Genomic DNA, 24,597 nt, shown 5'->3' on the forward strand with positions numbered 1-24,597 from the left:
ATTTACAGTACAGTTATTTAAAAACTTTAACAACTGCTTAGTTGAATCTCAACTCCGCTACTGTCTTTGAGCATGGAGTAACTCTAGTAAAGCAAATTTACAAAGAACTTTTATTCCGCAAAAAAGTGCATCCGCACTTTAGCAGGTCTACAACCCAGAGAAACGTGAAGAAACTCCTTTATTGGGAGTTGTAGTGTGTATGTACCCTTTATCTATGTGTGTGTGTGTATTTATTTATGCCTTATGAGTAACCAAATCGGCCTTGAGATTAAATATTCTCTAGTGACTAGATATAAAATGAATATATTTGAATGAATGAACAGTGAAATAGTCTGTTATATTACATGGGTATATAGGCCTTCACATAGATGGTGCAATAGTGGTAGGACTCTTACATGAATTATGCTACCATCTTCAAGCAAGTAGACTTAAAATTGTTTTGATTTTCTTCATGAATATCACTCCAACAATATGGCAATAATGAAAATTAAATTTGCCCCACTACGTATTTATAAATAAATGCATTGTTCACAATAATAATTTTAAAAAACTGTGTACTCCAAAGAAACCTTTGGGTTAAGACAGAAAAACAACGTTTTAAACAAATATTTTATTCTTTTAAAACTAACCAGGTATAAAATAATTGACATCTCAGTCACACTCAGTCATTCTTTCTTACGTTGGAAATTACAACAATACAATATCTGAAAGACTGGAGTAGAGTGAAATATTCAAGAATACTCTTAACTTTATACAGAATATTTACAAGTCTTTGTGCACTGTATCAAAAACGTTGTGCACTAGAAAATTGCATAATTTACAAATAATAACAACTTAAATAGTAATAATAAATTAAACAACATAAATATAAAAAAAGAAAAACACCATGATATGCTTAATATCATAAGGTATAGATTAATATCAAACTTTTGTTTAAGTAGTATGTGATAAGGTGTATCTTACGCTGAGTACATTTTGTCAATTTTAACACGAAACACACAATGTTTTTAATGCTAAACATTTCACTAGAGATAAATGGATTTCGTTATATGAAGAAATAGATTAACTATAGCGAGATCAAGATTAACGCTTTGAGAGATGGCCCTGAAATATGTCGTCATCATAATTGCTGGCCGTTTTTGAAAAACTCAAAATTAATATTAAGATGTAAAAAATTAATTACATTGCTGAAATCTGAGTATGTTTTTTATTGCGACATGGAAAGTAGTATTCCTTTATTATTATAAATATACAAAAAACGTTTTTCACATTTTTGAAAACAAAAGTTTATTAATAAAGTTTTTCCATACAAAGAAAGAAAACCAATTCGTTTTACAATATTTTTAAAAAGTATTTATTTTTTTAAGTGAAATTACCCTTGTAAATGAAATGCTATAAATGAAACAATTATAGCATTCAAGTCGTGTAAATGCTTGACTCAATTTTGAGCGGACAAACAAAAATAAACAATGCAAACCGCCAGCTGTTCCTTTGTAAACAATTGAACACAATACAGCGTGCACATTCTAGTGGTGAATTGTGTTGCAAACAACACAATAGACGTCACAGAGTACCGAGCAGAGCTCGTAAAATTAAATATGTAATACGCTAAAATAAAAAAAAACATTAACTCCATAAAATTAAAGGACCCACACTCAAAGTGTTAAGTAGGTAAACTCTGTAAAAAAATGTTAAGAATAAGGTCATCAGTGTTATAAAGTAAGATTATAGTGTAGATGAGATAAACTATAAAGTGATAATATAAATCAGTTTCTGGTGAATACGACTATTTACAAATCTTTACTTACTTTAGATGTAATTATTATCTCTAAATGTACCATCTTAGCAGAACAGGACAGGCATTGCTATGGAACAAGAGGGTGAGGTTTGAGATGAAAAATTGGAACGCATGAACTTCTACCCACGTTCATGCGTTAAATGTATCAACGATCTGCTAGGAACAGATCAAATCATTAAAAAACTTTCAAATTTTAGATCTAAATTGAGAGCAGTTTTCTGGGTTAATTACCTAATTGCTTATTTATTCAGCTGAGAAAATAAGCAGAGCTGAGACACGGTGGATGTTTAAAAAATTTAGAATCTATAAATTCATAATAATTTATGAAATCTTACAACTACATTAGATTATAATTAAACAACAGGGATCAAAATAAGGGGTGAGCCATTAGTCGCTTGACACTAGCAGTTGTCTTACTACAATATTGTTTTGAGGTTATGTTTAAGACATTAAATACGTTTTTGTCAAGTGACGTATGGCCCATCTTGTACACTAATGTTTTTAAATATTGTAAATTATACACTTAAAATAAATATAATAAATTACAAACAATCATAGTACAATTTTTTAAATAGTTGTTGGTAAGGAATTAAAATTTTGTGGGCAGTACAGTAATGTTTCTGTGAAATTAAACTGATGCACCTTGTTTATTTGTACATATGTGTTCTAATATGAAAGTGTTCTGCTCTAAAGTAAAAACTTTTAAAAATCTTGTAAAAATGAAGTACGTGGTAAGCTTTAGTATTACATTAGACTCAATTCTACTTAATACAAATCTAACTACAATATCGTACACTATGTTATCCAATATTAAAACATTATTTAGTCATTAAAACTTACCAGTTTGTAAACATATGTTTTGTAGTTAGAAATATCAAGGTTGTGGTGGGTTTGACCTTTGATTGCATTAGTTACACAAGAGATCAAAAAATCAGTAACACTACGTTTCGAGATCTGCAATCTGATCTCTTCTTCAGGTTTTTAGATACAGGTTTCAGATTGCAGATCTCGAAACGTAGTGTTACTGATTTTTTTGTTTCACTGAACGATGGCAAATGTCCAGAACAATCATGTTTCCTTCACAATCCTTCTATTGTCAAAAATAACTTCAAACAAAGGACAAGAAAATAGTCATTCAAACGAACGAGGTATGATGCTGAGGTCCAAAAGATTATTTCAGTCAGTTACTTATGAGGTCCGACAGTAGGGCTGCACCACATAACTTAGATTGTTACGATTTTGAATTTTGATTGTTGTTGGAACGATCCTGAACGATCTTAGATTCTAGCTCCACAGAGATAATTCAGGTTTCTAATGCCTTAATTCCAATTTAAAAAAACATTACCTTTACAAGATACTGAGTCATCTATGAACAAGACCTATTCCAATAAATCTTGGCTTCAATTCTCAGTACCAACTTAATTTTTCTCAAAAACTTGTGTTTAATAAATGAACATTTGTTTGATGGAATAATTGGTTTCAGAAAATCACTGGAACAGGGCTGTGCCACATAACTTTGATTGTTGTTGGAATCCTGAACCATTTTAGCTTCTAGCTCCACAGAGGGGCCTCAATTTATAGCATCAGATGAATTATCTCTTGGCTAATACAACTAATACAATCAAAGGTTTGGCTCAAAATGAGAATGAGGGAACAGAATTTCCAAACTGCAAGTATTAAAACTACTCATGCTGTGTGTTGAGTATTTTTTAAATTTGTTTGAATTAAACGGATGATATTTCTAACTAGGCACATGCTAGATTTGTCCATGAAGTGAATTTCATGATTTTGCTCCTGTGTAGAGAAAGTAGAAGATATTCTTCAGATTGGTCAAGAAGTCCAATCGCGTTCTAGAGGACAAGATAATTTATATATTGGTTTTGGTATTGTAGCGGTTAAACACTAGGCCATCGTAAAGAAAACCAAGCAGTAAGTTGATGGTCAAAGTTTGAGAATCTGGAGTAGATCCTTCATGGTTTTCGCTTCTAAGATCAGTTAACCGAAATAGTTGAAAATGTTGCTGAAGCCTGAAGTTAGAGAGCCGAGGAAGCTGTTGTCTGTGCTAGGTTTGGAGGTGTGAGGTGGCCCATGGTGGTGGTAATAATGCTGTTGTGGAGGACGGTAGAAATTCTCTTGTCTCTGTAGCAAAAATTATAAAATCTATTTAGTTTCATTTTAAATCATTTTAAAAACTTGGAAAATGGAACAAAAATTACTAGTGATGGAATTGTCTGAACTTTAACTGTCCAATGGTTTAGTTACACCTATTAAAACACTTAAGTAAATACATTTTGAATCCATTTAATTTAACTGAGGATAAAAACATCACAAATGTATTATCTGACAAGTATATTGTACGAAATGTGAAAATTTTATAATGCTGTTTAAATATTTACAGCTGATGACAATTCCACTTCAATAAGTACAATTAATTGTACATGAATAACATTACGTGAAAATTGTAACAAATAAGTAACACGTACCTCAAGTGGAGCAGTACAAATTCTTAAATAGGGAATCTATTTAGTATATTTTGCTATTTAATAGCACTTAATCCTGAATCAAATTTCAGTTTGACAAGAGGCTCATGTATTGAAATTCTATCTTTATCAACCCCATAAGAACATCCAGGTCAGTTAGATCTGTCTTCTCTCTTGGATGGACCTAGAAATTCCCATCCTTGGGGATCTCTCAACCTCTGGAAACTGTGTTATGGGAGAACCTAGCCTCCTGGAACATATAGCCTATCAGAGCCCTTATTTCTAGCCTGTAGATTCTTTTTTCTTTAGCTTCCTTGTCCATCTGTATTCTGACAGCCATTAGTATCAAACACTACACAAATTCTAAATTCTTCTCAGCCTTTGGTCCCCTTATTTCGTCAGACCTAGATTTCCACAGTCTTTGGAACCACTCTGTTTCTTGATCTCCCCCCCCCCCCAAAACTCTGATTTTCAACTTTTAAAGACCACCTGGTCTCTGAAAAGATACCCCCACTTTCTGAGTCATCTCATCCTAAATTTTATCTGGGTCTAAAATGTCCTTACTTTAGATTCATGTATATTTTTAGATTTCCCTTGCTCTTCATTTCAGGAGCTCCTCCTGGCTTTAAGCTTCTGTAGTCTCAAGATATACCCAGTCCACTCTGGCCACCATGGCGTTTCATTAAATTTTCTTGATTAGAGAGCTGACTTAATAAATTACTGACATAACTTAAGCCGTAAATCAAGTGCAGAATTGATTATCATGATACTTCCCTCCCCCATAATTTCATCTAACTAGTTGGAAGGAAATTGCGAGTTTAGGAAGTCGTTTAGTTGAGAAGTTTAGCAAATCACTTGTACAGTGTTGCTTTCTAAACTTTTGTTGAAACATTTGCTCCAATGAGGACTAGTTTGATCTGGTAACTTTGGTCAATATTCAATCACTTGCTCCCCTCCCCCCCCCCGCAGGTCATGTTTCTTAAATGGAGAATTTGTAAGTGTTAAAAGCTGTTAATGTTATTCAACAAACCAGTTTATAATTCACAGTATTATAAATAATCAGTAATATTTACAGGACATCTAAAGTAGAGTAATAAAAATACAGAATTCTAGTGAAGAAACCAACACCAAGTTATTTAGAAAATTCAAAAACCTAAACAACACAAGTTATATTTACACACTACATTTAACTAAAACAGTATCAGTAAAATGTAAATTGAAAGCAACCAATTCATCAAAATTGTATCATTTGAATAAAGTATGACATCACTAACTCGTACTTACATCGCCGTGAAGGAAATATCAAAGCATCTGTGTCGTTTGGCCGCAGGTCATGTTTCTTAAATGGAGAATTTGTAAGTGTTAAAAGCTGTTAATGTTATTCAACAAACCAGTTTATAATTCACAGTATTATAAATAATCAGTAATATTTACAGGACATCTAAAGTAGAGTAATAAAAATACAGAATTCTAGTGAAGAAACCAACACCAAGTTATTTAGAAAATTCAAAAACCTAAACAACACAAGTTATATTTACACACTACATTTAACTAAAACAGTATCAGTAAAATGTAAATTGAAAGCAACCAATTCATCAAAATTGTATCATTTGAATAAAGTATGACATCACTAACTCGTACTTACATCGCCGTGAAGGAAATATCAAAGCATCTGTGTCGTTTGGCCGCGCAACTCTGGAATTTTCTGTCATTGTGCCTAGGTTTTGAATCACTCCAAGTTTGCTGTTTTGGGGCCTTTGTTGGCTCAAGTTTGATTGGTTTGATTGCAAAATTTGTGCTGACGGATATACACTTAAGGTCGGTTGTAAAAGTTTGGAACCACTCTGTAAGCATTGTTATAAGTTACACAAACACACCCTCACCATACCAACATTGCTTATTTACAAAGCGTTTCTATTTGGAAAACAGCAGAGGAAGATGTTTACAAAAGTTTAAATATACAAAACGAAAAACAAAATTATATTCTCATGTCCTATCTTTAATTTTAAGTATATATAATGGTCAAATTAAGTAATTAATAATAATAACGAAATTAATAAAATCAACACTTGATAATTATAAGTAAAACTTAATTTTTAACTAAAAATGTTTGATAACAGTTAAAAAAATGTAAATTCAAGAATATTTGACAGCCATGCAACATTAAACAGTGCATTTCATAACATAAACTTTAATTAATATAGTTGTTATAGGTACGGTAATAAATGATAAGCAAGAAAAGCAATGATGTAGTGCAACAGAATAAGTAATGGACACAAAATAATTAAGAAGTTAATTCATTGTTACTACAATGTTTCTAAAGACCCTTTATACAGGGTGTCCCAAAATTACAGGACCAAACTTCACCTAATTGTTCAGGAGGTCAAACTGAACGAAAAATGTCATATAATGTATAGTCCTATCTAGCTTCGTTTACCTCAGATCGGCTATTTTGTTCTTTACATACAAGTAATTTTATTTTCAATACGGGTTTACCGATTTTGTTGAAACTTGGCATAAATATTAGAAACATGAACATAAGTTGTAAAAAAAATATTTAAAAAAAATTCAAAATGGCGTTTAAAATGTAAAAACCTAAATAACTTGAAAACCGTTTTTTTAATGGCCGCCATTTTGAAAATATACATAGATTAAAAAAAAATATTTTTTTTACAACTTATGTTCATGTTTATGATATTTGTGTTAAGTTTCAACTAAATCGGTAAACCTGTATTAAAAATAAAATTAATTGTATGTAAAAAACAAAATGGGCGATCTAAGGTAAACGAAGCAAGATAGGACTATACATTATATAACATTTTTCATTCAGTTTGACCTCCTGAACAATTTTGTGAAGTTTGGTCCTGTAATTTTGGGACACCCAGTATATTTCCTAAATGCTATGATAAATGTTATTTTGGTCGTATGGTTACATGGAAATACAATCCAAAAGATGATCATTACTGCAGTTAATACATTATGGCCCCCGTTGTACACATATATGTAGGTATTATTCTCATTTATAAAAAAATCTTTTAATTTCAAAGCTATGAATGAATCAATAAGACAAATTAATAAATCACTTCTTTCTGTAGAGAGATATTATTTCTTCTACAATAGAAGAAGATAATACAATTGATAATTTCGTCTTCCACGTTTAACAGTGGTTTATATTTTATTTCTTACTTCCACAATGGAGGCTGTTGTATATATATATATATATATATATATATATATATATATATATATATAATTTCAATAAACATTGAATCACAAAAAGTACTTGCTCCGCCGGGACTCGAACCCGGATCACTTACCTATACAGATTTAAATAAATATATATAATATATATAAATTTCTTCCTTCTACAGTAGGAAAAGTTATAATTTTCACCTTCTACAATGGAGAGATATATACTGTATACAGGGTGTCTTAAAAGTCCAACCTCTTCTTACTAACTTTCTTATAAATATAGATGAAGTGATTTACTTTGGGGCATGTTTGTATGACCAACTGAGGAGTTTTTTATGTATGAAAATTGTTTACCCCCCAAATGTTAGGGGTAAGTCAACATTTTTAAATTGGAACGCCTAGCAAGTGAAACCTTTTTTTTGGAGGTATTATAAAAAGAAGAAGAATGGCATAAGCTAGAGGCCTTTAATGTATCAAATTTGGTGACTAATTGAATTTTGAATTGTTTTATGAAACTCCTGAAATTTAAGTTACATGTATAGTTATTATAGGGGAGATAAAACATTTATTCTCTAGTTACTTTGAGAACTTACGACACAATCGTAAAACAAGTTATTACCGAAATCAACAGCCAGGGAAAACATAGTATTTATTAGGTTTTGTTTTGTATGACAGACGTCCAGTAGGAAGGCCAGGGAATACCAATGGCTGGTTTTGTCATGTTATCTCTTATTGGTTACCAATTAGTATGTGAGACATGTTCAGTCCAGTTACTGTGTCAACTAAACCCTAATGTATGCCCTGTCTAGTGATCTATCCGGATAGGCAACATTGAATAATTGAACTGCTCCATGAACATTTCTCCCAGCTTCACCATAAAACAATATCATCTGAGTTTTATCTGTATTTGACTGAGCCATTTTTATTACATATAAAATTACAATGAAACGTAACACAGTAACTGGACTGAACGTATATACGCGTATATATATGTTATTTACATAAAACGTTTTCAATATATAAACATGCCCCAAAGAAAATCACTATCTGTATTCATAAGAAAGTTATATGGGGAGAGGGAGATAGGAGGTAGTAGGACTTTTAAGACACTCGGTATATAAATTGTTGTCTTCCTTCCTTCTACAACAGAGAGAGGTACAGATGGCTGCTTCCTTCTATAGCAGAAAGAGGTCTTCCTTCTTTTACAATCTTTTACAATGGAAAGAACTATAACTAACTTTTTTCCTACTACAAAAGATATATATATATATATATATATATATATATATATATATATATATATAGGATGTATATAACTCTTACTATATAACTTATCCTATATATTATATATAGGATATATATATATATATATATATATATATATATGACATCTTCCACCTATAACAATCGGTCGATACCCTCTTTTCTGGATAAGAATGATTTTGGTACAGTGAATACTGCATAGTATTGAGGAATAAATAGAAAAGTTGATGTTTAATAAGACAAGTATTATTGTAAAGGGAATAAAATTTAAAACCATTCTACTGGCAGCCATTTTCATTTTTGTTTCACAAAAACAATACTAAACTTTCACCATTTTACTGCTTTATATTTTGCTACAGAGTTTTAACATGGGTCTCATTTTAATATTATGATATCACAGATCCAGCTACTATTTAAGATTTCCATTAGTATATTAATCATTCATTAATAAAACATAACATAAGTGAGATATATTTAGATTAATTCTTGACTCAAAAAAAGAATTGGATACTATCTTTAGAAATGAGACACTTTGCTAAACTGTGGTACCAAATATAAGACAGAGAAACGGTCCAATATTGTTTTTAAGGACAAAACCTGAGGTATTTTCAATACACATAGCTCTCCAAGCATTTTTTTAACGTTTAAAGATTTAATCAGCACCAATGCATGAAATTTTTAGGAAAAAATCCTAGATTAACCAGGTAGGTAACGTTCTACTTTTTCAAAAAAATTTCATAATCTAATTTTGCTAGTTTTTCACATGTAAAACGCACTGTACATTTTTTTATGATCAAATATAAAATATGATTTCAAACGTGTAATTTAATTATTCACTGAACGATATTAGTTCAATCTTGAACATTTTGATCACAAAACATGTTTCAACTGGAAGTTGTACTATTTTGGTGACTTTTCAACCGCACTAGTTTCTTGCGATACTAATTTAAAACCTTTGGTTGATATTTCATCACACATAAATTGGTGAAAAGATAAATTTGACTTAACCGAGGGATCAAATGAAACCAGAGAGCTAGGAAAACAAATTGAACATTTATTGGTGTTTGGTGGGGAGGGAGGCACAGCTCTTTAGAATAAGTCTATCAGTTTGGTCATCCCATGAGAGAACTGGACAAAATGCAGTTGACGGAGTGAACCGGTTGTTATAAAAAAGTTTGAAAACATAACTTTGTGCTGAAGCATTGAACATTTACTGGCTCAGTCCGCAAAGTGAGACAGCAAAGTAAAAAATAACAGTAGACTTTTTAAAACTAAGCAATTTTAACACCTGCTGTCATATTTATGAATATTATTTATTTAAATAATATTTGCAGCACGCCATGGTGTAAGTTAGGACTAATTTTGATTGGTAGTGAATATTAAAAATGCCAGCTTACTATGATAGTTGATCTTTGTTAGTTAAATCCAAACTTCAAAAAAAGGACCCATAAGCCTTCCCTCATATGATTTAATTAGTTACTCCGAATAGTGTTTATTTGAGATTTCCAGGGATGCAAAAAAATTATACACATACACTAAATAATTTTTTGCTACAACATTAAATTGTTACTGGAACATTTAATTTAAGTTTAAATGTAAACGGGAAGCAGGTTGAATCCATATTATTAAAAAAATGTCTTGATTTTTGTACAGTAATTTTATGGATATAAAACTATTGTTGTCAATCAAAAGCTCTTACACTTTAGGGTTTGATATACATCTGACTATATGGTTCTGCCCTCTGGCTTCCAAAGTTCCAATGTTAAACCTTATGGGGGTATTTTTTTTAGTGTAAAACAGCTGATTACTAACACTTACGTATTTTTCAGGCAGTAGTTATTCTTAATCCACTAACATCAGCTAGCTTAATTAGTTACTGGCTGAGCGTTAGCGAAGCCCATATTAGGGTTGAAAAAAAAGTTTCATTTCGGTCTGTGTCACATTAAAACATGTGAAATGTTAACACAGGCTGCCTAACTATACGGGTATAGTACATATCATTATACATAGATGATTTTATAATGTCTTCATGTGAAGACTTTTATTATTTAGAGTAATGTGAAACCCTCTAAATAATAGAAAAGAGATTGGTTACATTCGAGAATAAAATTTTGAGGAAAATTTTCGGACCTATTAGAGATGGAGATGGATGGAGAATCAGGCACAACCAAGAAATCAGAGAGATGTTTCAATCTCCAGACGTTGTAGGAGAAGCAAAGAGCAAGAGACTTTGGTGGGCAGGCCATGTGATGAAGAGGGAGGATGATAAATTGATTAAAGAGGTTTGGAAACGCAATCCAGTTGGAAGAAGACCTCGAGGTAGACCCAAAAATCGCTGGAAGGACCAGGTGGAGAAGGACTTGCGGAAATTGAGAGCGGGTCAGGGGGATTGTGAAGACAGGGAGAGATGGAGGCAGCTGGTTGGCGAGGCCAAATACCACCTAGGGTATCCATGGCCATGGGAGTAAGAGTAAGTAAGTAATGTGAAACCCAACGTAATGAATGAAAAACCATGTGGCAAGGTTTGTCGACAGGGATTTCATATACAGAATTTAACTTTTGCATGCAACTTTCTTTTTACAAGAACGAGTTTTATGATGCACCATTTCCGTGCAAACTTTTATTTTGTATGATTGTCTGCCTGTGTATCACTTCACAGGACATCTCCAGAATGAAAATAATTAACTATAGATTTGAAATTTTGCGATTAAGCCTCAGTGAAGCCTGTTACGATACATGATATGGCGTACTGCTACCTTGTAACATCTACTACAAATTAATATTAATTCATTTCTTTATGGTAATTTACACAAGTTATCACTTAATAATTTTCTTCAATTCTCTAGCATTAGCCCAAGTATTCAACAGAACCCTCTTAAAATTTCTCCTAAATTTGATCTAAGTCAAATCAAGGATCTTTTAAATATTCACACTTCTGTAGGCTACTTGGTGAAAATTGTCTGAGTATGATCTTTTGCAAAGCCGCTAATAAATTTCAGTATAAATGATAGCTTAACGATAAGAGACTCAATTTTTGCTCGTTTCTTTCGCTACCCCACCGCATTTCCAGTTGGGCGCCAAGTGCATTTTGTTCCGTTCTGTGTTCAGCATAAGTCAGTTTCTACCTTTCTACGGGTTTGATAATCGGTGTACAAAGTATATATTAGTAAAATATCAAAAGAAATTGTAACGTGTTTGTACCACCTATAGCTAAGCATGAAAGACAGTCAACTTATGGCTACATATAATCGTAGAGTAATACAGAAAATTGTTTTCAATGTAAAGAGAGAAAGAGTTAAAAGTAGAAATACAATATTCATATATGAAACTCTTAAATCAAATAGTAAGTAGTAATCTAATGAATAAAACTACCATAGTTCTAATAATACTCAAGAGTAAATTTGTTATAATTTTTACAAATGATGTCATCAAATAAAATTGACTTTTTTACAATGCTGTTACAATATAACTGTTATAGTTGAATTAGGTTATACAGTCAACTTATGGAGGTTGTTTTGTGCAATCGTAAAAATAAATTGATTTCCAGCACATTTTACAGATGAAGGGATAACTATTATGTTTAGGTAACACATTCTGTCTTAATAACTCAATAATTGTTTATGATGACATAAACAGTGTTACTTGTTTAAAACAATGGTATATAAATAGAATTGGCAAACATATAAGGAAATATGTGATTTACAACTAATTTAATAGAACTGTCCATAAATTGACAAACACGTGCACAATATTTATATTTCTGATGAACTGTGAATTACTGTGGCAAATGCAATTATTGCTTTATTTGTTACTTTAAATAAAGTAGGAAAATTTAGGAGATTTTGAAATAAAAACATATGAAGATAAAAAGTGAGGTTTTTGCAGTAGGTAATAGATTTAAGGAGTGAAACATTTATTATTCATTTATAACTTGATGAAATACTTATAAAACAAAATATTATTTAAAAAAAGTCATGTCTTTTAATATTTTTTTCTAAACAAAATTATGTTTTTATTCAAACAAAAAGTAAGTCATTCCTTGAAGCTATAACTCATGTATACATAGTAAAATGTTTCTCCTCGGTTGTGTTTATTTGGCCCTAATTACAAAATTGCCTGCATGCCACTTGCTTTAAATGCCTATAATTATTGTGGTGTGATAAAAAATGTCTTTTTGTATTTGGGGAAGTTACTAGTAGATTTAGGAACAGGGGCAAAACGGTCGTAAATCACACGTGTCACTTAATGTTTTAAACTGAGTTTCAAAGATTATTTAAGATATTTTACTCTTAATCGTGCAAAAATATATTATTTTACTTTCCTTTGAGTATATGCTCTTAAATTTAATTTACCAACTTTAATTTCTGTACATAAGTACTTGTATTATAATAATACATAGTGTAACCTATGTATATTGTTATATAACTAAAACCTTCTAACTAAATAGTCAATGTTTTGGGTTATAGTCATTAAAAAATAAATACAAACATTGCATTTCACCAAAATAAAGGACTAGTAACAGCTAAAACATCAGTGGCATAACTAAGGGGGTTATGTGGGGGATAAAACCCCAAAAATACTAAGAATTTTTTAAAATATCTATAACATCAACCCAACTTGTTTGAAATACAACACTTAAATAGTTTACCCAATATTAGGCTTATATAATTTATTTAAATTTATATTTATTCAAATTTACTCCTTAATCTCTGTGTTGGTGTACTCTTGAATCAGAATCACCCCTCCCCCCCCCAAAATACCTAGGACTTAGTTATGCCACTTTTAAATATTATGTTTTCATTCAAATCACCTCCATAACCTGACTGAATTTATTAAGTAACTTTCTTTAAATTAAATAATTGATAAATTACAATTCATCATATGAATTCAATTTCTTATACCTACATCTTGGGTCTATATTAAGAAAATTTAGGATTATAAGTTTGCAATAAATAATACATCATTATTATTAAAATCTGTGGATTGCAGTCTAGATCGTGTAATGTTGACAACTTGAATTGCAATGCTATCGAACTTTACAATTCGTAAAGGAGGATAAGAATTCAAATTCCATCAGCATTAAAATAAATCCAAACGACTTTGAGTTTTACTGTATAAAAACATCATTAAACGTCAAACACATTTTTATTTTTGCTTGCAGAATTATGAGAGATTTAAATATATTATTTAAAAGATATTATGAATACAAATACAAACGCTATTTAGTTTAAAAAAAATTAAGTATAATTTTTAATATATAAATAATGAAGAACAAAAAATTTTAGATTTTTTTCTGGATAACCAATAAAAATACTGAAAACATTTGTATTATTCATATCTTTAAAATCCCTCATAGATCTACAACTAAAAGTATGATTTAAAAGTGCTTGAAGTTTAATATTGTATTTATGGCCCTAAAATCAAGATTACTCACCTTGACCGAATGGAATGCTTCTAAAGAGAAATATAATTTTGATTGTGCCTTCTCATAATTTTTCAGTAGCGTGTCAAAAGCGGATTGTTACCAATTGAAATTTTCGAGTTGAGGGCACTCTCCTGATTTTGGAGGTAATCAATTTATTCAAAATTGAGTTCTCCAAAAATTAGGCCACTTGCGTTATAAATATTCTCGAAATTTCATTACTATTTCCTATTGTTCCAAATGATCACAAAAAGAGTCCTTGAACATCCTGTGTGATTGAACCTCGTGAGTTATGACAATTACAATATAACGAGTACTACATTATTCTGCATCCTTAAGCACACATCTGAATTTTCCACTTCTACATCAAAATCAACACAGCCAAAAAGTCAGAATAAATAATCTGCTCAAATTTGCCCAAGGTGTAGGTTACCCCAATGTGTAATATGCGTGTTTACTATTTGTAGTTCTCAATCAAAATAGAAGTTAATGATTTACATAGCTTACATGTATAAATTAAACTAGCAATTTAATAATTCACCAATAACAATAAATATTTGATAATGGTAACGTTCTTGAAATAACAATAGTTTCTAAGCAGATAAACTACAACTATTATTATATTTTATTGTTAAACAAAATCTACTAAAGGCCTGTATTTAAACTTTCTCATTTAAGATTTGTGTAATACTGTTTACCGATACTGTTTAAAACGTAGGCTATTACGTTACGTATGTTTTAGTACACGATATTTATAAGACCAAAATTTATTTCATCAACACAGTATGAAGGAGGTAAAGAGAGTTACATTTTTGCTTGAAGAAACAAGTGATAAAACCCCTTATTCTGTTCATCTTTGGATATAGTTTTAAGAATAAACATGTCTAGTAGGAGTAGGAGAAGAGTCGATATAAAACCACAGAAGTGTGCAAATACCGAACAAAAATGTGGAGTAGGAAATAATCCTACTTAAAGCACAAGTGAAGATGTGTTTGTTACTGTTATAGAACCACAATACTTATTATACCTGCTTGGACAAATTCAATTAAAAATGCAAAAATGTAAGGATTTATTAAAATAATGAAATTTAGTGCAATTTAATTCAAATATTAGCTAATGAATAAAACAAGCTAGAATATACTGTATTTTTTTAATTAAGTTATCTAAATACAAAAAAAATTGATATAAAAAATAAACAAAAACGTTTTTATATAAGCTTTAAAAGAGCAATTAATTCTTTGAGTAATTTAAAAAGTATATATTTTTATTGCCAATGTTACATTGGTAAAAAAGGTTGTTGTCTCCACTGGGACAATTTTATTATTTTGTTGAATGATGCTTTTTATTTATAAATTAGTTATGTAATTTGTGGAGTAGCATTTTTATGCTACCTAATTTTATAATAATATGCAGCCTTAAAAAAAAACCCAAAATTTTGTGATCACGGTATAAAATTCCCGATTAACTTAAAAGTACCACTTTACTTTAATAAATTTGTTTTTGGTAGTCCTGAAACATTAAAGAATATTGCTTTTAATTGATCAATTCTGCTAGAGAAGTTACAAACATTTTTGTAAACAAAGAATAAAACAAATCTCATAAAGCACAATCACAAGACACGGAATGCAGCATTTTACCATCAATACCGTTTTTACTTAAAAAATCCACCAATTGTTTTTTAGGGCATCAATTGTTTGAAATGGATTCTTTCAATCAAAGTATACTCTCCTCATGAATTTGGAAGAAATATGAGTAATGAAATCTAGGTGACGGTGCGATTTAGCTGATAATGCGATCAGACAAAAGAAAATAAGCCCTGCTTATACCCAACTAAAGATTTAGACTGATATTGATACTGATTAGAGACATAAAGCTAAAAAGTGCTGCTTGAATGTAGCAAATTTTATTTATAAATGTTATATACATTGAAATGAAGACTCAAGTTAAAGGCCAAAGAGGAACTAATGCTTGTTTTACAAAAAAATGTATTGATGAAGAATTTGGCCAATCAATATATTTATAATTTACTAACACAATCCATTTTTTGCTCCAAAACATTTTCTGAAATTATATTCTTGGCATTGGTTTGCATTTTGCAGCTAAAAATTCCAACTTTTTACAACATAGCTTTTTTGTAACAAAGTCCCTCACTTTACTTGCCTCATAGTGTGTTGCTTTTTTATCAGTTAAACCCGTGATCATTCACACACTATCTCTAAGCATCATACATACATAAGAAATTCTCAACCTATAATTCACGGAGATGATGGAAATGAAAAAGTTGTACTTTACATACACACACGATCACGCGATTTGCGTTCGACCTTACACCTTACTTGGACGGTACTGTGGAACCCCTTCTGCAAAATTATAAAACGTTTTTGTCTCTGCTTAAACGAGAAAGTAACTCATACGACCTTAATCTACAACGATAAGTTGTACGACTTAGAAGAATTACTCTTTGGTCTTAGTAAATGCCCATAACTGTTCATTCTCAATGAGAAACTACTTGTACAACATCCTCCCTTACCTTACTTAGACGCTACTGTATATACATTTATATTTACTGAAGGAAAGATATACAAAGCTGTGCTTACAGATAGATTGTAAGCTAGACAATTTTATGTATGGGGTTTGTCTGGGAAACATCTAACCTTTTGATTTCTATTTTTATCTAAAATTGGTCAAGGTTACATTATTAGCAAGTTCTATTTAATTTTGCCAACACTTTTTCCCCCACAAAACAAACATGTGATTTGAACTAATCATGTTGGTTCAAGCACAACCAGATTAAAGTACACAATTAGCACCTCATAATTGGCATTTTTTTAAATTGTGTTGGTAACTTGATCCTTCATGGGTGAATTAGTTCAGAATAACCTTGGACTTAGCTAATGGATGTGGCAGTTTTGTCATTTGCAGGAGTATTTTAATTTTTAGGAAGTGCAAAATATCATAATAAATTGTGTTAGCACTGTTAGGAGGCTGGCAAAGTTTTTTTAATTTTAAAATAATTTCAAGATGTTTTGAATAGATAAGAGTACACAAAAGAGCTGAGATAACAAAAGAGACAAATGTACGAAAGAACCGAGTGTACAGAAGAGCCAATTGTACAGAAGAACCGAGTGTACACAAGACCCGAGTGTACTAAAGAGCTGAGTGAACAGAAGAGCCAATTGTACAGAAGAACCAAGTGTACACAAGACCCGAGTGTACTAAAGAGCCGAGTGTACAGAAGAGCCAATTGTACAGAAGAACCGAGTGTACTAAAGAGCCGAGAACATATTGTAATGGTGAACAAGGTAGTTAGGAATTCTCCAGATGAGTCTTCATGTAAAATTCCATAAACAATGTAATTTTTAAGACCCAGAGTTCCCCAGGAGGGTTCACTTATGGATAGTTTGTTTACTGGGTACAACAAAAAAGTGTCACTTAAATCTGGGCAATCCTACAGATGTCCAGGAGCTGAAAATTTAGAGATGTTAGGCTTGAAAGTTGATCGATAGGTCTAGTCTTCTGCAGGGGATGACTTTTGAGTTGGTGAGGCTTCCCATGTGTTATAAGCAGTTGTTACCAGGATATAAGAGCTTGCTACTCCGCTTTGAGCGGATAGACTGTTACAAATTTGGCCTTCCTTCTTCTAAGGTGACATTGAGAAAATAGCCACTATTCCTTTTAATGGGTCTTAAAAGCAGGCCTCTACTCCAACCTTGTCTACAATGAATACCCTGTCTAGAAGCAAGCAAAAAAATCCTTTTAGGATTAAGTGCAATGAGAGGATTCTTAGATTCTTGTCCAAAGGGAGAAAAAAACCAGGGTCTTTTTCATACTCCCAAACGGTCAGATAGATATAAGATTTTCTTGATTTCTGTAGGCTAAAAATTGTACGATTTTGGAATTTCTAATAGTTATAGGTCTATCGTCATATGAGTCACCCTCCACTAAAATATGGCCATCTTAAAATCACCCAACTCATTGTTTTATTTGGTTATACTTCATAGATTTATCACGAAATGGTCTCTGTTTTGCACCAATAGTATCGGATGAAGAATTAACGAGTTGTTGTGTGATGAAGGTGATCAAAACGATTCACCCTCTTGAGTGATGCACAACCAGTTGCCTACTCAAAATGCAATATGCAAATGGAAGTTGCGTTTTCCTGACAAACCCCATACCTTCGGATGTACATTTTAATACGTATGATTGGTCTATAAAAAGCACACATTGATTATGTACTATTAATTTACTTTAACTACTATAGTTTTTAAACATGTATTAATGTAATTTATTTACTATTGTGCATTTCCTATAAAAAGATTAACTTGAAATTATTGATTGTAGTTTTTACATGTGGAGTTAGTTTAGTGCGCGTTGCTACTACTTTGTAAAATATACAATAAAACGTTTAATTGGATTTTAAATCGTGATAAAAGTTAATTCTCCTAAAAACGTTCTATGAAAAAGTTAGGTACTCTTTGGAAAACTAGGAACCGGGTTGGTAAATTGGAAATACCTTATCAAAATAAAAATGTACAGGGCATTTATATGACTAGAAGCGCAATAATATATAAATTGCTATAACATGTACATTCTCTACATTAAAAATAAATACTAATCCAATCTATAAAAATAAATTACTACCGGTTTCTTAAAATATAATATCTTACAATACTAAAATTTAAAGGTACGCTATGATTGAATATAAAATATCAATTCATTTGGACAAAAATATTTCAACAATAGTTAAACAACAGTTTATATTGAAGCATCAGTCCCATGTTTTGTGTGCAATTATATAATGGTTAGGTGGCTAGAAGAAATTTAAAAAAGGATTTAAAATTAAAAATGGTTTTTTATTTCGATTTCCCTTTAATAATTATTAAATATTTTCAGTCACAAGACTGATGCTTCTTACTTATTGCTTTTCCACCACCACAATCACAAATGACCACCACCAGTCTGCGCTAACACCAAGTCCACAGTGACACCCACAGAGAGAAGAAGAAGAAAAAGGTGGTTAGTCTATCGAGGGCGGTAGGGGCAGAGTTAATGGGCCGGGGATATCCATCTCTCCAGCGGAGGGGAGTGTCCCCGATGGGGGAATAGGCATAGGGTCTGTCTCCCCGCTCACCCGCTCCGCCCACCACCTCTACCACACTGGGACGGGGGCGGGGAGCTGCAAGCCAGGGGGGTTGCCACGGCCGCCGTGACGGAGCTTGGCTCCAACCTACCTTGGCGGGGAATAAAGTCACATTCAGCAGCGTCGGATGTTCGTCTACCACCATCAAGTCCATCTCACGTGGCGCGAACCCATCGGCGTACACCTGCAAAACAATGTTCCATCATATAAATTATGGTGGAATTTCAGTCTTGAAATTCGCATTTTATTATTTTCCTAGGCACATTATTGATGTATTTATTTATTTTTTATGTTGTCACATATCACCATTTACAGAAAGTAATTAATTACCAACCTGGCAACCTGGAGCGTGTTCTCATCATTCAAAAAAAAAGGTTATAAGAATACTGGTTGATCTTGACTGGAGAGACAGCTGCAGGAGTGCTTTTAAAGAAATGGGAATATTGACAGTCACTAATATCTACCTGTTGGAAGTGATCTACCTGGCATCCTCAAGACAACTGCAGCGCCACATGGACACTCACAGGTGTCACAGTACTTTGCTCTGCCGATTCACCACAGTAGTCGCTTTCAATCAAAGCCTTCATATGCTGGAGCCAAGTTTTTCAACATCCTTCCTGACACAATCAAGAGAGCTGACCCAATTATCTTAAAGAAAAAACGGTTGGTTGCTCCAACGACGTAAAGATTGTAGTTGAAGATTGTAAAATAAAGATGTTCTCTCTATCTCTCTCTCTCTCTCTCTCTCTCTATCATGTTACGTCATGTTACGCCATCGTACGTCACGTTACGTCATCTTACGTAATGTTGTCATCTTACATCACGTTACGTCATATTGCGTCATGTTACGCCATCCTACGTCATCTTACGTCACGTTACGTCATGTTACGCCATCTTACGTCACGTTACGTCATCTTACGTAATGTTACGTCATCTCACATCACGTTGCGTCATCTTACGTCATGTTACACCATCTTACGTCACGTTACGTCATCCTACGGCATGTTACACCATCTTACGTCACGTTACGTAATGTTACGTCATCTTACACCATCTTACGTCACGTTACGTCATTTACATCACGTTACGTCATCTTACGTAATGTTAAGTCATCCTACGGCATGTTACACCACCTTACGTCACGTTACGTCATCTTACGTAATGTTAAGTCATCCTACGGCATGTTACACACCACCTTACGTCATCTTACGTAATGTTACGTCATCTTACACAATCTTACGTCACGTTACATCATCTTACACCATCTTACGTCATGTTACGCCATCTTACGTCACGTTACGTCATCTATCTGATCTGATATTTGAAGGTCAGTTTTTCTTCATCACCAATCATTTCCTGCAAATCCTTGGTGATTATGTGATTAAAAGTACAAAAATAACAATAATAAAAATTGAGAAAACATCTTTACTTTTAAATTAATTATATTACAATAAATATAAACCAAAGGCCAGGATAAGGGTCTGGTCCGTATGAACAACACAACACTTGTGCACATAAACAACAGTTGTATACTTTGGTAAGGTATCACAAACACATCCATCACTGAGGAGGATTTTCTCCGGCAGCTCCCCACGCAAAGCCACCCAGTCGGTCTTCTGGCATCGGCACGTAGTCGGCATGTTGACATGTTAAATATGTTTGTACATACACATTTGTTTCTCTCTAAAAGTTACAAATACCTTTCTAATAGTTGACTTTTAACTCCTCTCAAAAAAGCCGTAGAGAGAGAGAGAGAGAGAGAGATACTTTGATACTTTCTTTATTTATCCTGCCATGGTTTTAGACCAATGGTCCACTCCACCACCATTACAGGCAACACATATTCATATGTAATACAATGTTTGAGCAGTAGCCTGATTTTCCAAATTACATTTTTTATATCTATTATCTTATTCTATTTTATTATGTGTTATAAAACTCTTTTTCTACAACTATATTCTTATTTAAATCATATATCCTATATATATAATTTTATCACTTAAATATACCCTACTTACAGTTAAGTTCTATAATTTACTATTTGCTTTATATGTTTATTCAATACAAACATAATTTCTTTTTTTTTCTTTTTTTTGTATGGTCTCAATTCTAAATTCCTATACGTATAGGAAAAATTAATCTTATACAAGAAAGAATAATTTACACAGTATTGATGTACTATGAACTTATAATTCATATCTTTCTAAAAGTTTCATTTTGTATTTTTTTAACAAAGCTGCATTGCTTTCCCTATCACTTTCCCGCAGTTCTCTTTCTAGTACATTCAATAATCTAATAGATGTCACTAAGAAGGACTTACTGTAGATAACAGTTCTATGAATCGGAATTTGTAAAGTTATTCCTGAAAAACGAGTATTTCTAACATGTACATCAGTCATTCTTTTGTATCTTTCAAACAAATACACTGGTTGTTCATTTTTAAGTACTTTAACTGCCAATTTCATTATATTCAATTCCATCCGCTCCTTAATTTTCAATAAACTAAGGTCTTTATAATATGGTGTTACATGTTGATCCCACCTTAAATTATAGATATATCTTATGCATGAATTTTGCGCTTTCTGTAACTTATCAGTTAACTCATTATTTATGTCACAATAAGCTATATTTGCATAATCAAAAATAGGTAATATTAGTGTTGCTACTAGAAGCTTCTTAATATAAATTGGAGGATTAAAGCTCAATTTTCTAAATTTATACAAATATTGGAATACCCTCCGAACAATATAATTTACTTGTATACGCCATGATAAATCATTAGACATTCTTAAACCTAAATTGACAATTGAGCTCTCTAAATTGAAATGTACATTGTTTATCATCAAAGGTGTCAAACTGTTAACATCAATGTGAGGTAGCAGCCTTGAGGATCCAAACAATACCGGCTTACACTTTGTTATATTAAGCTGTAATCCATGATCTTTACACCATGTATGTAATGTACCCAAATCCGCATTCATACAGTTAACAGCATCATTTACACATTGAATATTAGGCCTACTGTTAAAATATAACTGAATATCATCTGCATACATCATATATTTACAAAATATAACGAGGAGAGAGAGAGAGTGTGTGAGAGTGAGAGAGTGAGTGAGAGAGAGAGAGAGAGACATACTAATGTAAAAGATTTAAATAACTCAATTAACTATATAAATGCAGATTTAGATACACTTTTTAAATGGTGCCACAATCATGGATTGAGTTTAAACATCAGTAAATGCAAACCAATTATCTTAGGAAGTAGAAGGTTGTTAAATACAGTAGATTTTAATTTAGTGGAACCTGTAATTATAGATGGTAATGTGTTAGAGTATCAAAGTATGGTTCAGAATTTAGGTTTAAGAATTGATAACACTTTATCTTGGACAGAGCAAGTCAACTACATACATAAGCGAGTTTTTCAGTGTTTGCATCAATTTAGAGGATTGTGCTTTAGTCCTTCAATGAATATTAAGAAATTATTGATATCAACTCTTGTTCAACCGTTGTTTGACTATGCTAGTGTAGCCTTCTGTGATTTGAATAGTGAGTTGATAGCAAGGTTACAAAGGGCACAGAATGCGAGTATCAGATTTATTTTCAATTTACGGTTGGACGATCATGTTACTCAGTATTTTAGAGATTTAGGTTGGTTAAAGGTTAAAGAACGAATTGAGTATAATATTCTTGCTTTGGCTTTTAAAGCCTTGACATATAAAGAACCTCAATATTTGTATGAAAAGTACCAAATTTGACATTGTCCATAGCGATAGAGAAAAACCTTCAGCCAGTCACGCTATCAATGTCCATAAACAAAATCAGATAGAAAAATTGCTACACCATCAAAGGCATAAATAAGATCCCTGAAGATTCAAACGAAAACCTTAATAGATTTAAATTGAAAAAAAAGTGAAACTGCACACCAATTGGTGCTTCAGACAAGACATCCAAGGGGTCTTAATTTAAGATAAATTTAGTTTTCGTCAACTTATTCACACACGTCATGCCATGGCCCATCAGCTGCTGATCTACTGTATTTATTTATAATGTTTGTTTTTCTTGTTTGAATTCTAACCTAATGTTTTTTCACAATTTATGTAAATATTTATACATGTATATTTATCTGAAGAAGTGTACCTAGATACACGAAAATTTATAAATGTTTCAAAACCAATATACCGTGGTTTATTTGTTAAGAAGAGAATAACCTGTTTCTGTAAATGTGTGAGCCATTTGGCACCTAACCTCTCTTTGAAGATTAAAATATATATTAGATATACATCTATAGATGCTATTATTAATGAGATTTAAACATAAAAAATTAAACACTAAGCATTAAATGTAAAAATAGGCAGCAAACAGAAAAATCCAGAACACAACATGAACAACGACACACAATTTAGATAATTATTAAAAACTTATTGCTTTTTAGTTAAGAATTTGTTTACACTGTAGAAACATTTCCCAGCAAATAGCCCTTCAATTTATTCTTAAAACCCTCCAACCAATTCTCTAATTTGACATCATTGGGCTCGGGTTATGTGTAAAGGATAAATAAGAGTACTGACTTAGACATTTTTTTATCAATTTATACAAATACATACAAAAAATAGAAGAAAAATAGAATTTTTTACATACTAAACATTGTGAAATTAAACATTTTTCTATCTCAAACAGTTTTTGAGATATTGAGTACTTGTAAATCCCTTGAGAATAAATTAATATTATTTAATTTGTCACAAAATCCACCAATTTCTTCTGACTGAGCCAGAAAAAATATTTCACTTGTATTGTGTAACTATTTTCTACAAAAGATGTTAAATCGTACTAATCAATTCACATCTGTGCCATAACTAGAGGAGGGAATGAAATCAAAACCCCCTTTCGAAAGGACTCAACATTTATAAAATATATGTATGACAGCAATCAAACTTGTTTGAAATGCAGCAGTTCGTTTTTCTTTGAATTAGGCTTTTTACTTCTAAAATTAATAGTCCATCAATAGTTTTTTTTTTCCCCAGAAGTAACACAGTCCAACACTATAATTTTTTAATTTTTTAAAGCCTTAACACCTTAAAATTTATTTAAGCAGGAGTTATATGTGTTCAATAACATAATTGGTGAGTTCAAATCCTAAATTGACAATGTTTGTTGACTTATTATAAAGCAAACCATTCAATTTTGTATTGTTAAAACAATTATTCTTTTGTTTAGTTGGGTATACCAAGTGCCTGAACTTTTACAGAGCATAATTTTAATTTATTAATTTTTGCTCAACCTAATATTCTTCTTTAAAGTA

The 24,597-nt window shown here is 31.7% G+C and overlaps 1 protein-coding gene across 1 annotated transcript in view; it reads right to left on the reverse strand.

Annotated features, from left to right (window-relative positions):
* Positions 1-595: 595 nt before the first annotated feature.
* Positions 596-24,597, reverse strand: part of LOC124367995 (carboxypeptidase M-like) — a 79,481-nt gene continuing 55,479 nt past the window's right edge. Inside the window, 2 exon segments of the mRNA XM_046825260.1 lie at positions 596-3,937; positions 19,387-19,479. Coding sequence (XP_046681216.1) covers positions 3,794-3,937; positions 19,387-19,479 — 237 coding nt within the window. The 3' untranslated portion in view covers positions 596-3,793.

This window comes from Homalodisca vitripennis, chromosome 8 (genome assembly GCF_021130785.1).
Source record: "Homalodisca vitripennis isolate AUS2020 chromosome 8, UT_GWSS_2.1, whole genome shotgun sequence".
Classification (NCBI taxonomy): domain Eukaryota; kingdom Metazoa; phylum Arthropoda; class Insecta; order Hemiptera; family Cicadellidae; genus Homalodisca; species Homalodisca vitripennis.